This window comes from Drosophila bipectinata, chromosome 2L (genome assembly GCF_030179905.1).
Source record: "Drosophila bipectinata strain 14024-0381.07 chromosome 2L, DbipHiC1v2, whole genome shotgun sequence".
Taxonomy (NCBI): domain Eukaryota; kingdom Metazoa; phylum Arthropoda; class Insecta; order Diptera; family Drosophilidae; genus Drosophila; species Drosophila bipectinata.
The window spans coordinates 225,271-240,559 of NC_091736.1; the positions used below are offsets into that span (position 1 = coordinate 225,271).

Here is a 15,289-nt window from a genome sequence, read left to right on the forward strand (position 1 = left end):
AGCCGCCGGAGGAAAATCGTTTAATAGAAGAGAACATCGCGCTCAGTTGCCCTCCCGGCAGAACGCTGCTCAGTACTCATCCCCATCGCGGATGGATCATTCTGTAGCCTGCTACAGTTTGATCGTAATCGTCGTTCGTGGTTCTCAGTAGTGATTCTCCAGCGGCAGGTGCAGGTCGCATCCACCTAATTACCGGAAAAATTTCTCCAAACGGAACTGCGCACATACTCATATATGTGGTTTCGTATGTGCTTTCGTGCGCCTTGGCATTCCATGTACAGAAACTAGTAGTGCGCCGCAACGGCTTGGCTCAATTGACCTGATTTCGGGTTAGGCTTTAATTTAATTTTTCGCACTGCCAAGGCGGACACATTATGTAAGACACCCCGCGCGAGTGACCGAGTGCTTGAGTGACCGACCAGTGAGTGAATATTCGAGAGCATCAATAAAGATGGCACTGACAAATAACCGAAGCAGCATTGCATGTGCGTTCCTTGCGTTCCTAATGGGCCTGTCCTGTGCCTGCGGTGCCCGGGATCACCGAAGGCAGACCAACTTGGAGGCCAAAGTGGGCTCTTATGTTGTCTTCAACTGCTACATTGACTTTCCCTACGACTCCCCAATCCCGTACCTGGTGCACTGGAGCAAGGACGTAAGTTTTGTTCAGCAGACTCAATTATTAATAACGACTAACATGCCTCGGTTTTATACAAGGGAATCGTAGGCGGCCGGTTCTCCGACCCCGAGATCGGTCAGACTGATCAACTGGGAAGGAGGGCAGGGAAGTGTGTCAGCTTTAATTGCATCTGGTAGATGTGACTCTCCCATTCGCTAAAGGGCCAGCTTTATGACCACACTGAAAGAATACCTTACAGAAAAAAACAAAAATATATTAATATCGAAATTATCAAATCAATCATTTTCTGAATACATTTTTTTCTTCAATATGTTGCCATTGTCCAAAAATTTGTATTTCGCGTTAGCTCTTTTTGCAGTGGGTCGCTGTGACCCCTTACATACTAATTAAAGCAAATTGTTTGGGAGGTGCTTGCCCTGAATCGCATAATACCGTTCACCGTCGCCATTTAAATTAGCATCCTATACCCCCTTTCTAGCATTGCCTAAAAATTATCAAAAATGGAATCGTAGCAAGCTCCCATAATGCAATATCCACACGACCTGCCTGGCCCTCAGCTTATGTACCCCCCATTATATTTATTCAGCCATAGTCGAGGAACTGGGCTGGGCCGCACTGCCCCAGTAAGGTATGGTAATTCTCTATTCACTCCTTGCTTAATTTGCTCTGCCGACTCTGTTCTGCCTCTTTTTTGAAGTGGACTCTCCCCTCAAAACATTGTGTTCACTCTTCCACCCAGTCAACGGGTCATGATGTCATTTTGACGGATTAATTTTAATTACGTTTCAAATAGTTCTGACTGCTACGCACTGACGAGTAATCTTTAGAGGCGGAGCTCAAAACTAATCTTTTCAGTGGCAATTAAACAAATTCGCGGGCGAAACAAATGTTTACGATTTTTGTGACATATTCCGCATGTGTTTGGTCGGTTGTGCAATACCTATTTGCATATTTAGTAATACATATGTAGACACAGACTTTCACGGCCATTATGAGGCCATTGCAAATTTTCGCGTCGAAAATTACCGGAAAAATCAAGTTACGTTTTTATTTTGTTGGATAATGCTGATAAATGTGTGCCCCAGTGGGCTACTCTTGACAGACAGCTGGGCGTAGCACATAATCATCCAGTTAGGGGTCTGATCCGTACATCTTGAGTATCCGAAGTAGCTGTGACATTGGTTCCAGGCGTTGGTGCATCATTCGGACTGTTTCCCTTCTTCCCCAAAGCACAAACCTAATTTCTATAGATGAGATGATCTGAACGGGCCCACCAGATACCCTGAAATGCATTCCATTGCACAACTACTCAGAGATGAAACTGGAGTCGACACTTCTGCGGTTGCCGGCTATCATTAACCGAACTGGATGCCTAGCATGCGGTTTATTGACAATTCCAACAAGTTGACTGCCAACTGTGGCCCATGGGCGAAAGTCAAGTGCGCCAGCACAGTGAGCATAAAAAATATGTGGGGTTTGTTTTGAGCCCCAGCAATTAGAGCCCCAGGATCAACAAGCGACCGCAACGCCCGATGCAATTGCAGTTCAACGCGTTTGTGCATCTCCTCGGCATATGGTGCAATTCGATAACATTCAGTTTTTTCACGAATTATATACTGTATATTTCCTCTTTGTTAAGCAGATATAATTTCCAGGGCAAGCATTATAAATATTGCTATATAAGCTATTGCTATATTTAAAGCATAACTAAAAGTTCGCATAACAGAAAAAAACCGGGGTTTCTTCCTCCTTTTCATGTTCACGTTGATATTAGTTCACTTTCTTAACCAATAGTTTTCATACATTTTGGAACCTAATTATTACACAATAACATTATTACGAAATCGCAGTTTAATATTGCGACTCAAAGAGGCAAATTGCAAAGGGTGCAAGCCCATCCAGTTCAACACAAATGTGGCTATACCATTGTGCCACTTATGCGCGCCACACGATACCATTCGGATTTGTCAACAAAGTAACGCCGAGATGTAATGTCGCCTTGGCGGGGTAGTGTTGTGGAGGGCGCCTTGCCGCCCATTTTCAGTCTCGCCACCGCTGGGCTTTGTCACACCATGGTCACCGAAAACGTGAGACAAAGGGGCCGAGCGCAGCAGGAGACTGCTAAAATTGTAGTAGTTCATGGAGAGGACAGCCTGAATAGGTCTTCCAGGCGAAAGGGGGAGGCTAGGCCCCTGACACAAGGTGGAAACACTTGTCTAACAATATTCGCGGGGGTTTACAATATAAATCCATATTAACTTATCCACTTAAGTAATCTCTTATGTGATTAACATGGCAATGGAGCCCAAAAGCCTACAAATCCAGGGTTCAATAACAAGAGACTATACTCTTCCCCAACAACAGAACAAGAAGATATTCACCTGGTACGAACAAGAGACCTCAACCAATGAGCTATTCAATGGACGACTTCACCTGGTCAAATCCCATCCGGAGTTCGGTCGCGCCTCCGTTAACCTGACTGCCATTAGGGAATCCGACCAGGGATGGTACCACTGCCAGGTAATCTTTCCCAACCGCTCGCCATCGGTACGCAACAACGGCACCCGGTACCACTTGGCTGTCCAGGGCGGTTCCCTCATCCGCATCCCCCCCGTCAACCAGACAATTCAAGAGGGTCAGACTGCCTTCTTTCACTGCGTCATGAAGTACCCGGACAATTCACAGGCATCTTGGTACAAGGACGGCATGCTACTGCAGGAAATCCAGGACCTAGTGCGGAGATCTTACATGGGACCAGACGGCAGCCTAAGCATCGATCCCACCATGATGAGCGACTTGGGCGAGTACGAGTGCAAGGTGCGAAACAGCGAGGGTGAACTACAGACAGCCAAGGCCTTTCTTAACATACAATGTAAGTATCCTGCACTAAATGATTTCTATATTTGCCATAATTTTTGTATTGACTAGGGATCCCTAATACTAATACTTGGGATACCAAATCCCATTTTTTTTTGGGATCTTTCGAAATTTGAGATTTCCCCAATAGGGTCCATCACCGTGGCTATATCTTCCCCAATATTCATCTGATTCTCAAGCGAAGTAATTTAAACGATTTCTGGATCGATTCTCCACCATTCTGCATCAAAATCCTGAGACAAAATATTTTTTAGATTTTTTGTCCATTTTTCGAAATGGGATCCCTAGGAAATGCGGTTTTCCCCTATAGGGCCCACTGCGATGACTATATCTTCCCCAATTCTCATCCGATTCTCAAGCGGAGTGTTTTAAACGATTTCTGGATCGATTCTCCACCATTCTGCATCAAAATCCTGAGACAAAATATTTTTTCAATTTTTTGTCCATTTTTCCTGATGGGATCCCTGCAAATGGGGTTTTCCCCTATAGGGACCACTGCGATGGCTATATCTTCCCCAATTCTCATCCGATTCTCAAGCGGAGTGTTTTAAACGATTTCTGGATCGGTTCTCCACCATTCTGCATCAAAATCCTGAGACAAAATATTTTTTCAATTTTTTGTCCATTTTTCCTGATGGGATCCCTGGAAATGGGGTTTTCCCCTATAGGGCCAACTGCGATGGCTATATCTTCTCCAATTCTCATCCGATTCTTAAGCGGAGTGTTTTAAACGATTTCTGGATCGATTCTCCATCATTCTGCATCAAATTCCTGAGACAAAATATTTTTTAAATTTTTTGTCCATTTTTCCTGATGGGATCACTGGAAATGGGGTTTTCCCCTATAGGGCCCACTGCGATGGCTATGACTTCTCCAATTCTCATCCGATTCTTAAGCGGAGTTTTTTAAACGATTTCTGGATCGATTCTCCACCATTCTGCATCAAAATCCTGAGACAAAATATTTTTTCAATTTTTTGTCCATTTTTCCTGATGGGATCCCTGGCAATGGGGTTTTCCCCTATAGGGCCCACTGCGATGGCTATATCTTCCCCAATTCTCATCCGATTCTCAAGCGGAGTGTTTTAAACGATTTCTGGATCGGTTCTCCACCATTCTGCATCAAAATCCTGAGATAAAATATTTTTTCAATTTTTTGTCCATTTTTTCTGATGGGATCACTGGAAATGGGGTTTTCCCCTATAGGGCCCACTGCGATGGCTATGTCTTCTCCAATTCTCATCCGATTCTTAAGCGGAGTTTTTTAAACGATTTCTGGATCGATTCTCCACCATTCTGCATCAAAATCCTGAGACAAAATATTTTTTCAATTTTTTGTCCATTTTTCCTGATGGGATCCCTGGAAATGGGGTTTTCCCCTATAGGGCCCACTGCGATGGCTATATCTTCTCCAATTCTCATCCGATTCTTAAGCGGAGTGTTTTAAACGATTTCTGGATCGATTCTCCACCATTCTGCATCAAAATCCTGAGACAAAATATTTTTTCAATTTTTTGTCCATTTTTATACCCTTGCAGAGGGTATTATAATTTTGTCCAAAAGTGTGCAACGCAGTGAAGGAGACATCTCCGACCCTATAAAGTATATATATTCTTGATCAGGATCACCTCCTGAGTTGATATGAGCATGTCCGTTTGTCCGTCTGTCCGTCTGTCTGTCTGTCTGTTTCTACGCGAACTAGTCTCTCAGTTTTAAAGCTATCGACTTGAAACTTTGCACACACCCTTCTTTCCTTTGCACGCAGTATATAAGTCGGAACGGCCCGGATCGGCCGACTATATCCTATAGCTGCCATATAACTGATTGATCGGAAATGGTATAACTTCGGTGTTTTTAGAGTTAGAGTACTTGGTACATGGCACTTGGTACACATTCTATTTTTGGTCAGTTAATCCGACCTACAAAGTTTCATTAGGATCAGTTGACTATATCTTATAGCTGACATATAACTGAACGATCGGAAATGGTATTTGGTAGAAATATTAAATTTCGTATTTTTGAAGATAGAAGCTTGGGACTTTTTTTTAGATTTTTTATTGTAATTAATTGGTTTTATTATGATGTAATCATAAGGATCGGCCAACTATATCCGATGTTTGCGCTATATATTCGGTTTTAGCTGCAAGGGTATATCAACTTCGGCTCCGCCCGAAGTTAGCTTTGCTTTCTTGTTTCTAATGGGATCCCTGGAAATGGGGTTTTCCCCTATAGGGCCCACTGCGATGGCTATGTCTTCTCCAATTCTCATCCGATTCTTAAGCGGAGTTTTTTAAACGATTTCTGGATCGATTCTCCACCATTCTGCATCAAAATCCTGAGACAAAATATTTTTTAAATTTTTGGTCCATTTTTTCTAATGGGATCCCTGTAAATGGGGTTTTCCCCTATAGGGCCCACTGCGATGGCTATATTTTCTCCAATTCTCACCCGATTCTTAAGCGGAGTGTTTTAAACGATTTCTGGATCGATTCTCCACCATTCTGCATCAAAATCCTGAGACAAAGAATTTTTTCAATTTGTTGTCCATTTTTCCTGATGGGATCCCTGCAAATGGGGTTTTCCCCTATAGGGCCCACTGCGATGTCTATATCTTCCCCACTTCTCATCCGATTCTCAAGCGGAGTGTTTTAGACGATTTCTGGATCGATTCTCCACCATTCTGGATCAAAATCCTGAGACAAAATATTTTTTCAATTTTTGGTCCATTTTTTCTAATGGGATCCCTGTAAATGGGGTTTTCCCCTATAGGGCCCACTGCGATGGCTATATCTTCTCCAATTCTCACCCGATTCTTAAGCGGAGTGTTCTAAACGATTTCTGGATCGATTCTCCACCATTCTGCATCAAAATCCTGAGACAAAATATTTTTTCAATTTTTTGTCCATTTTTTCTAATGGGATCCCTGGAAATGGGGTTTTCCCCTATAGGGCCCACTGCGATGGCTATGTCTTCTCCAATTCTCATCCGATTCTTAAGCGGAGTTTTTTAAACGATTTCTGGATCGATTCTCCACCATTCTGCATCAAAATCCTGAGACAAAATATTTTTTAGATTTTTTGTCCATTTTTCCTGATGGGATCACTGGAAATGGGATTTTCCCCTATAGGGCCCACTGCGATGGCTATATCTTCCCCAATTCTCATCCGATTCTTAGGGGATTGTTTTAAGCAATTTCTAGATCGATTCTCCACCATTCTGCATCTAAATCCTGAGACAAAATATTTTTTCAATTTTTTGTCCATTTTTTCTAATGGGATCCCTGTAAACGGGGTTTTCCCCTATAGGGCCCACTGCGATGGCTATATCTTCTCCAATTCTCATCCGATTCTTAAGCGGAGTGTTTTAAACGATTTCTGGATCGATTCTCCACCATTCTGCATCAAAATCCTGAGACAAAATATTTTTTCAATTTTTTGTCCATTTTTCCTGATGGGATCCCTGGAAATGGGGTTTTCCCCTATAGGGCCCACTGCGATGGCTATATCTTCCCCAATTCTCATCCGATTCTTAAGCGGAGTGTTTTAAACGATTTCTGGATCGATTCTCCACCATTCTGCATCAAAATCCTGAGACAAAATATTTTTTCAATTTTTTGTCCATTTTTTCTAATGGGATCCCTGTAAATGGGGTTTTCCCCTATAGGGCCCACTGCGATGGCTATATCTTCTCCAATTCTCCTCCGATTCTTAAGCGGAGTGTTTTAAACGATTTCTGGATCGATTCTCCACCATTCTGCATCAAAATCCTGAGACAAAATATTTTTTCAATTTTTTGTCCATTTTTCCTGATGGGATCCCTGGAAATGGGGTTTTCCCCTATAGGGCCCACTGCGATGGCTATATCTTCCCCAATTCTCATCCGATTCTTAAGCGGAGTATTTTAAACGATTTCTGGATCGATTCTGCACCATTCTGCATCAAAATCCTGAGACAAAATATTTTTTCAATTTTTTGTCCATTTTTTCTAATGGGATCCCTGCAAATGGGGTTTTCCCCTATAGGGACCACTGCGATGGCTATATCTTCCCCAATTCTCATCCGATTCTCAAGCGGAGTGTTTTAAACGATTTCTGGATCGGTTCTCCACCATTCTGCATCAAAATCCTGAGATAAAATATTTTTTCAATTTTTTGTCCATTTTTTCTAATGGGATCCCTGGAAATGGGGTTTTCCCCTATAGGGCCCACTGCGATGGCTATATCTTCCCCAATTCTCATCCGATTCTTAAGCGGAGTGTTTTAAACGATTTCTGGATCGATTCTCCACCATTCTGCATCAAAATCCTGAGACAAAATATTTTTTCAATTTTTTGTCCATTTTTCCTGATGGGATCCCTGGAAATGGGGTTTTCCCCTATAGGGCCCACTGCGATGGCTATATCTTCCCCAATTCTCATCCGATTCTTAAGCGGAGTGTTTTAAACGATTTCTGGATCGATTCTCCACCATTCTGCATCAAAATCCTGAGACAAAATATTTTTTCAATTTTTTGTCCATTTTTTCTAATGGGATCCCTGGAAATGGGGTTTTCCCCTATAGGGCCCACTGCGATGGCTATATCTTCTCCAATTCTCATCCGATTCTTAAGCGGAGTGTTTTAAACGATTTCTGGATCGATTCTCCACCATTCTGCATCAAAATCCTGAGACAAAATATTTTTTCAATTTTTTGTCCATTTTTCCTGATGGGATCCCTGCAAATGGGGTTTTCCCCTATAGGGCCCACTGCGACGGCTATATCTTCTCCAATTCTCATCCGATTCTTAAGCGGAGTGTTTTAAACGATTTCTGGATCGATTCTCCACCATTCTGCATCAAAATCCTGAGACAAAATATTTTTTCAATTTTTTGTCCATTTTTCCTGATGGGATCCCTGGAAATGGGGTTTTCCCCTATAGGGCCCACTGCGATGGCTATATCTTCTCCAATTCTCATCCGATTCTTAAGCGGAGTGTTTTAAACGATTTCTGGATCGATTCTCCACCATTCTGCATCAAAATCCTGAGACAAAATATTTTTTCAATTTTTTGTCCATTTTTCCTGATGGGATCCCTGGAAATGGGGTTTTCCCCTATAGGGCCCACTGCGATGGCTATATCTTCCCCAATTCTCATCCGATTCTTAAGCGGAGTGTTTTAAACGATTTCTGGATCGATTCTCCACCATTCTGCATCAAAATCCTGAGACAAAATATTTTTTCAATTTTTTGTCCATTTTTTCTAATGGGATCCCTGCAAATGGGGTTTTCCCCTATAGGGCCCACTGCGATGGCTATATCTTCTCCAATTCTCATCCGATTCTTAAGCGGAGTGTTTTAAACGATTTCTGGATCGATTCTCCACCATTCTGCATCAAAATCCTGAGACAAAATATTTTTTCAATTTTTTGTCCATTTTTCCTGATGGGATCCCTGCAAATGGGGTTTTCCCCTATAGGGCCCACTGCGATGGCTATATCTTCTCCAATTCTCATCCGATTCTTAAGCGGAGTGTTTTAAACGATTTCTGGATCGATTCTCCACCATTCTGCATCAAAATCCTGAGACAAAATATTTTTTCAATTTTTTGTCCATTTTTCCTGATGGGATCCCTGGAAATGGGGTTTTCCCCTATAGGGCCCACTGCGATGGCTATATCTTCCCCAATTCTCATCCGATTCTTAAGCGGAGTGTTTTAAACGATTTCTGGATCGATTCTCCACCATTCTGCATCAAAATCCTGAGACAAAATATTTTTTCAATTTTTTGTCCATTTTTCCTGATGGGATCCCTGCAAATGGGGTTTTCCCCTATAGGGCCCACTGCGATGGCTATATCTTCCCCAATTCTCATCCGATTCTTAAGCGGAGTGTTTTAAACGATTTCTGGATCGATTCTCCACCATTCTGCATCAAAATCCTGAGACAAAATATTTTTTAGATTTTTTGTCCATTTTTCGTGATGGGATCCCTTGAAAATGCGGGTTTCCCCTATAGTGTCCACGGTGATGGCTATATCTTCCCCAATTCTCATCCGATTCCCAAGCGGAGTACCTAAATTTTGTGCGGAGAACAAAATTTTAATCGGTATTCTCTCCTCAAAACAGATAAGGCAAAAGTCATTTACGCCCCTCCAGAGATCTTCCTCCCGTATGGTCAGCCTGCTGTACTCGACTGCCACTTCCGGGCCAATCCGCCGCTGAAGAACTTGCGCTGGGAAAAAGATGGGTTACTCTTCGATTCTTACAATGTGCCAGGTGTATTCTACAAGATGAACGGGAGTTTGTTTTTTGCAAAGGTGGATGAGAACCATGCCGGCAGTTACACATGTACGCCCTACAACGATCTCGGAACAGACGGACCAAGTCCAATCATCAGTGTGATTGTTCTCCGGCCACCCATATTCAGCGTCACTCCCAAGGCCATCTACATCCAGAAATTGGGTGAGGCGGCCGAGTTGCCCTGCGAAGCCATCGACCGGGACGGAAACAATCGGCCCTCCATTGTCTGGAACCGGGTAAGTCTGCTGAAGGAGTGCCAGTGCCATTTTTAAAGTTTCAAAAGACAATGGCAAATGTGGAATTGGCTGAGAGAAGTAGTATGGGTACGGGATGTATCCAAAATGGCTTTTGGTGGAAGGGCCGAGTGCAGTTTCACTTGATTGCCCTTTGAATTATGCATGCACCTGACATCGCAACCGACTAATTTGCAGAAAGACGGCCAGCCGCTGCCAGCGGGCAGGTTCAGCCTCAACGGAGGCAACCTGACAATTTCGGGTCTGATGGAGTCGGACCGCGGTATGTACGAGTGCTCGGCAACCAACGAGGCCGCCACCATTACTGCGGAAGCCGAGCTTATGATAGAGAACATTGCTCCGCGACCTCCCCACAATCTCACCGCCAACAGCACGGAGACCTGCATAACGATTCGTTGGCAACCAGGTAAGGAATATAGACCGGTCACTGCAAAATATTTTAAATTAAAAACAAAACAAGCTTTTTAGTTAAAAAATTATATTTTATTGTTTGTTTTTTCAATTTCCATGAAGTAAGTTAAGTTTTATTGTAGGTCCAATTATTTTATAATTTTTTCAAATATTTTTAGGATACCTCCGCCCTAACCTGGAGTATACTGTATGGTACCGACTGACCGAAACTCCTGAGTGGCGAACGATACGGGTGGTGGACAAGAACGTTATGGAGGCCACAGTACAGAACCTGATCCCGGGAAAGGAGTATGAGTTCATGGTGCTTAGTCAGGACAAATATGGTGATGGAATGTTCAGCAAGCAGATTCGCTTCCAGACTCAACGTAACTAATTATATTTTGATTCAAAAGGCACAATTAAACACATAATTTTCAGCTTCCCCAATCAGAGCGGATGACTTTGATGCCCAACAACTCCAGCACGAGCTTGGCCAAATACCCACCTCGGCGGCAGCTGGAGGATTAGGGGCTCCTTGGAACATTACGGCTGTGAGCAACCAGCAAGGATGGCTACTCCACTGGGAGCATCCCACGCAGGGCCTCGAAAGTCTCCGACTGTATGCTGTGCGCTGGTGGAAGGAGCCCGAGCACTTCCTTATCGGTCACGCAGAGACCTTCGACAACTTCTACCAACTGCGCCACCTCAAGGAGGACACCACCTTCAAGGTACAGGTGCTGGCGGTGGGCACTAACAATCAGCAGGCTGTACCCAGCCATGAGCTCGTCATCGACGTTCCCTCCCAAAGAAAGGTGCGAGCCCTCATCATCGGTTCATCCGTTGGGGTGATATTCCTGCTCTGTGCTCTGTGCGCTTTTTTATACGTGAAGCGGAGTTGCCTACGACATATGTTCGTCCGGGGTAGCTCCGCAGGAGACCCGGACGAGGACACTGCTGAGAGCGGTGATTGCGATAGCGATGAGCAGGATCGCGATCAACAGAGCATAAAGATTCGATAAACCTCATAGGGAATGATACGGATCCAATGGAGTTTTTAAGAGCCAAATGCACAGCATGTAGGGCAGGGAAGTGCAGTTCGATTCCGCATTAACTTGACTTTTAATATACGTCTAGCGGTTGTATGTACCATAAAATCGATTAACTGTAAATCTAAAATAATCAAATGCAAGACTAAAATAAAACAAACTAAACCGAATACCTTGAATGGATTCTTCTGCAATCTTCTTTTAATCTGCACATAAGTATCTGAAATCATAGCACATCATTTTTAATAGATTTTTTGTCTTATTTTCTGAAAGAAGCTTCTGCCGAAATTGGGGAAAGGCATTGGGTGTACAAATATAGCCCTCTTCGAAGGCCTTATCTTTGCCAAAACGTATTTTATCCTTGTGCGAAATATCTTACAAGAATCGGAAAACGATTCTGCACCAATCCGCATTTAAACCTGGAATCATAATTTGTGACAGATTTTTAAAAATTTTAAATTCAGATTTAAAGATTTTTAAGATTTTTAAGATTTTTTAAGATTTTTTTAAATTTTCTGTTGGACCCTCTGCAAAAATTGGGAAGAGGAATGGGGTGCAACACCAGTGAATTCTATATGGTTGCTAAGACTTATTTAATCCATGAGTGGAATATCTATAAAAAATCGTAAAATGATTCTTCATAAATCTGCATTTAAACATTGGATCATAATTTTCGAAGCTTTATTGTTAAATTTAATGGTAAAGTCTCTGCCGAAATTGGGAAAATGCATTGGGTGTGCAGCAGCTAGGGCTGACTGGACCCTAGAGTGCAATATTTAAAATAGCTTGTAGATAGTTTTTTCATTCACAATATTTCTTGACAATAATTTATTAGGTGCGAAGCCAAGGCAGGCGGTTATTCGAGTTTTATACCAGTTTTAAAGCTCAAGTTTAAGCTTTTGTCAGTTACAGGCAGTTATGTACATCTGTTAGGCATTGGGCGGGATGGCGCTACTTTATTGAGTGCCAAATTAAATGCATTCCGCCAGGGTACGATGTACTTAAAGACAACCAAAATAGGAACCTATAAACAAAGCGATCAAGATTTTTAGTTTGGAAAACACCTGGATGCACCCAGCACGTGTGCCGGATTGGCTATTTAGTTTTGATTGGCAATGCACTCAAAGTTTCAGTTATTCAATTGCACCCAAGAAAAGCTGCATCTGTGATATTTTGCAGGAACCCCTGAATGGAATTGTAATGAAAATATACGAGTCTGTAGGCTGAGGAGCTGTAATCATTTGAGGCGAGGGGGTGTTACTCATGCTGTGCTGATAGCTCTGCCTGCGGACTTCGCCCTCTGACATTAAGAATCGGGCGGGGAAGTGGCGATTGTTTTTGTTTTCAGTTCACATTAGTCAACATTAGTCGCTTTGTTCTGAGACTGATGGAGCGGTTCAAAGCTCGATGTCATACCCTGTTAAAGTACCTAGTGTTTAATGTAGAAATTAATAGGACGAGCCATATAAGTGAAATTTGAATTTTGGCAGATCTACACTTTATATGTATTAGCTCTTGGGAGATCGTACCCCCCAAATCGCAGTGCAGACAAACCGAACTCGCACCGGATTTCCCACAGGGTCGTTTGTTCAGAGCCAGCTGTTTGGCAGCGGCAGAACGCCGACGCATACCACGACACATGCGCACAACTTCTCCATCCGTATCTGTGTGCCCGTGTATCTGCGTATCTGTGTGCCAACATGAACATGAATCGGACGTTGCACAAAGGGAGAGGAGAGTAATGCGACTTCCCCATTGACGAAACGGCCAAGTAGTAGCGCGCGTATCTCACAGATACAGATACAAGACAGAGAACGGGAGAGCAGAGCGTTTCAGCTGGCTCGTAGCTGGGTAGCTTAGCAGCAGCAGCTCCGCAGTACGGATTTCAATTCAATTTCTTCATCGCTCGCGCTGCCATCGCTCGTTGCCCCTTGTGTTGGGGGCAAGAAATAAATCGGAGAACGCAACGTTCCGCAGGCCCACGGATCGGATCGCTCTGTTTAAAAGAACACGTTTTGCTCCTCCTGGAAGCTCGCGGAAGAGAATATACTTTTGTGGTGAAGTGCGCGTCGCTACTCTCCAGCGGCCTATTTACTTTTCCAGTACAATCGCCCTTGTGGCGCATTTGAATAGCTGGCGTTGTTTGTTTGTTTGATGCTTGTACCATAACAAAGAAGCAGACCCAGCAGAACGGGAGTGCGGCCCAAAGTCTCTGTCTGAGTGCCAAAGGTTTAGTGTGTTTAGTGTGGACGCGCCAGGTGTGCGAGTGGAAGCCAAAGCGGAACAGCGGACTGTCTCTGACAGTGGCCAAATGAAACAATGAAAATAATCCCAAAATAACACGTTGCTGCTGCTACTGCTAATGCCTTGTGCTTTTCTCGGAGGAAACTGCAGAAATTCAAAGGTGAGCACGAATCGGAAACGGATTCGAACTCGGATTTGGAAATTGCGCTGTTCACCTTGAAGGTGCAGTTGCTCCTGTAATACGTCCCCAGCTGGAGCCTTAAGAATATACCATAGACGACCAGCAGACCCCCGTACTCCCGCCCCAAACTGCCCACATTTCTGAGGGCCATCTCATGTGTATCTTTAATGTTTTCGTCGTATATCTGAGAGAGCGCCTGCGCTCTCATCGCTCGGAGTGTAGATTTTCTATTTATTTTCTCGAACGCCGATTTGTATAAACATATGATATGTTTGAGGAACCAATGTGTATAGTCGTGCTGTCCAACCACCTCGCGATTAAAAACTTGTGGCAAATTAGCCAAAATTGCCTGGCAGAGGGAAGTCAGTATTCGCCATACTGACCTACTTCAATTTTGGTCCAGCCACCCTCGCAGGTCATCCACCCACAATAGGTGGGCCGTGCATTCCCCAACCAATACCACCAATTCGATTTGAAGAACTCCAGTTTGGTGCGACGCCGTCGTCCGGCTAATTGCTTTCCAGATTAGACAATCCGCAGCTGTGCGTGGTAGCAGGGCCAAGTGGTTTTCTTGCGGTGATAAGAAGTCGATGGCCGACAACAGCTGAAGGGGCCGCCGGAGCCGTGGTCGTGGTCGTAGTAGCCTTGCCATTACCCGCAATGTTCGATTACGCGCCTTACAGCTTCTAGCCCGATTAGGGAAAGGAAGCCATCGGCAGGAAGCTTATCGCCAAGATCTAATCGTAAATTAAGCCGCAAACAAATCTGTAATAAATACCCGAGTACACTGTAAAAACGAGCAGCTAGTTCTCATATTCACTATATGCACATGTTCATCGTCCGTAAATAAAACCCAATATATTAATGTGTTAGGAAACCCTAAATCGTCTATACGCTACTATAAGGGCCTGATAAGAGCCACACTTTGGACTACTGAATGGTAATGGTCACGTTTTATCAACATATACCTTTAAGAAGAAAGCCAAATCCACTGAGTCAATAAGCAGAACAATAAACCTATTTTCGACAGTGTATGACTATGTCTGAATACTCATCGTTAAACAGTAAACGCGCAAATCTTATCTTAGCCGGCCACCTGCGCCTCGGCCCAGTGCAGGCAAACTCAGATCGCATTGTTACGAGGTCCTACAAGTAGTAGTAGCAATCATTAACTAATAGTTATATTACTCCTTAGGTGTTAATGCCTTTAATTCAACTACATCAGTTTCCCCTTTTATTGCAGGTCTGAACTGAGCCAAAACCAAACGCAGTTGCTAATTGTGATTGTATTTAACGACACTTTCCCAGCGGAAAAATCAATTAATTGAGCCAAATACTGTCATATGCCAACTGCACCCTTATCTAATAAGTAAACTACATAACAAA

At 43.4% G+C, this 15,289-nt stretch overlaps 1 protein-coding gene across 1 annotated transcript; it reads left to right on the top strand.

Annotated features, from left to right (window-relative positions):
* Positions 1 to 62: 62 nt before the first annotated feature.
* Positions 63 to 11,648, top strand: bdl (borderless). The gene is made up of 6 exons (XM_017250262.3): positions 63 to 652; positions 3,002 to 3,509; positions 9,615 to 10,024; positions 10,220 to 10,448; positions 10,612 to 10,818; positions 10,871 to 11,648. Exons 1-6 carry the CDS (start codon positions 452 to 454, stop codon positions 11,449 to 11,451), a joined length of 2,136 nt encoding a protein of 711 aa, XP_017105751.2. The 5' UTR covers positions 63 to 451; the 3' UTR covers positions 11,452 to 11,648.
* The last annotated feature ends 3,641 nt before the right edge of the window (positions 11,649 to 15,289 follow it).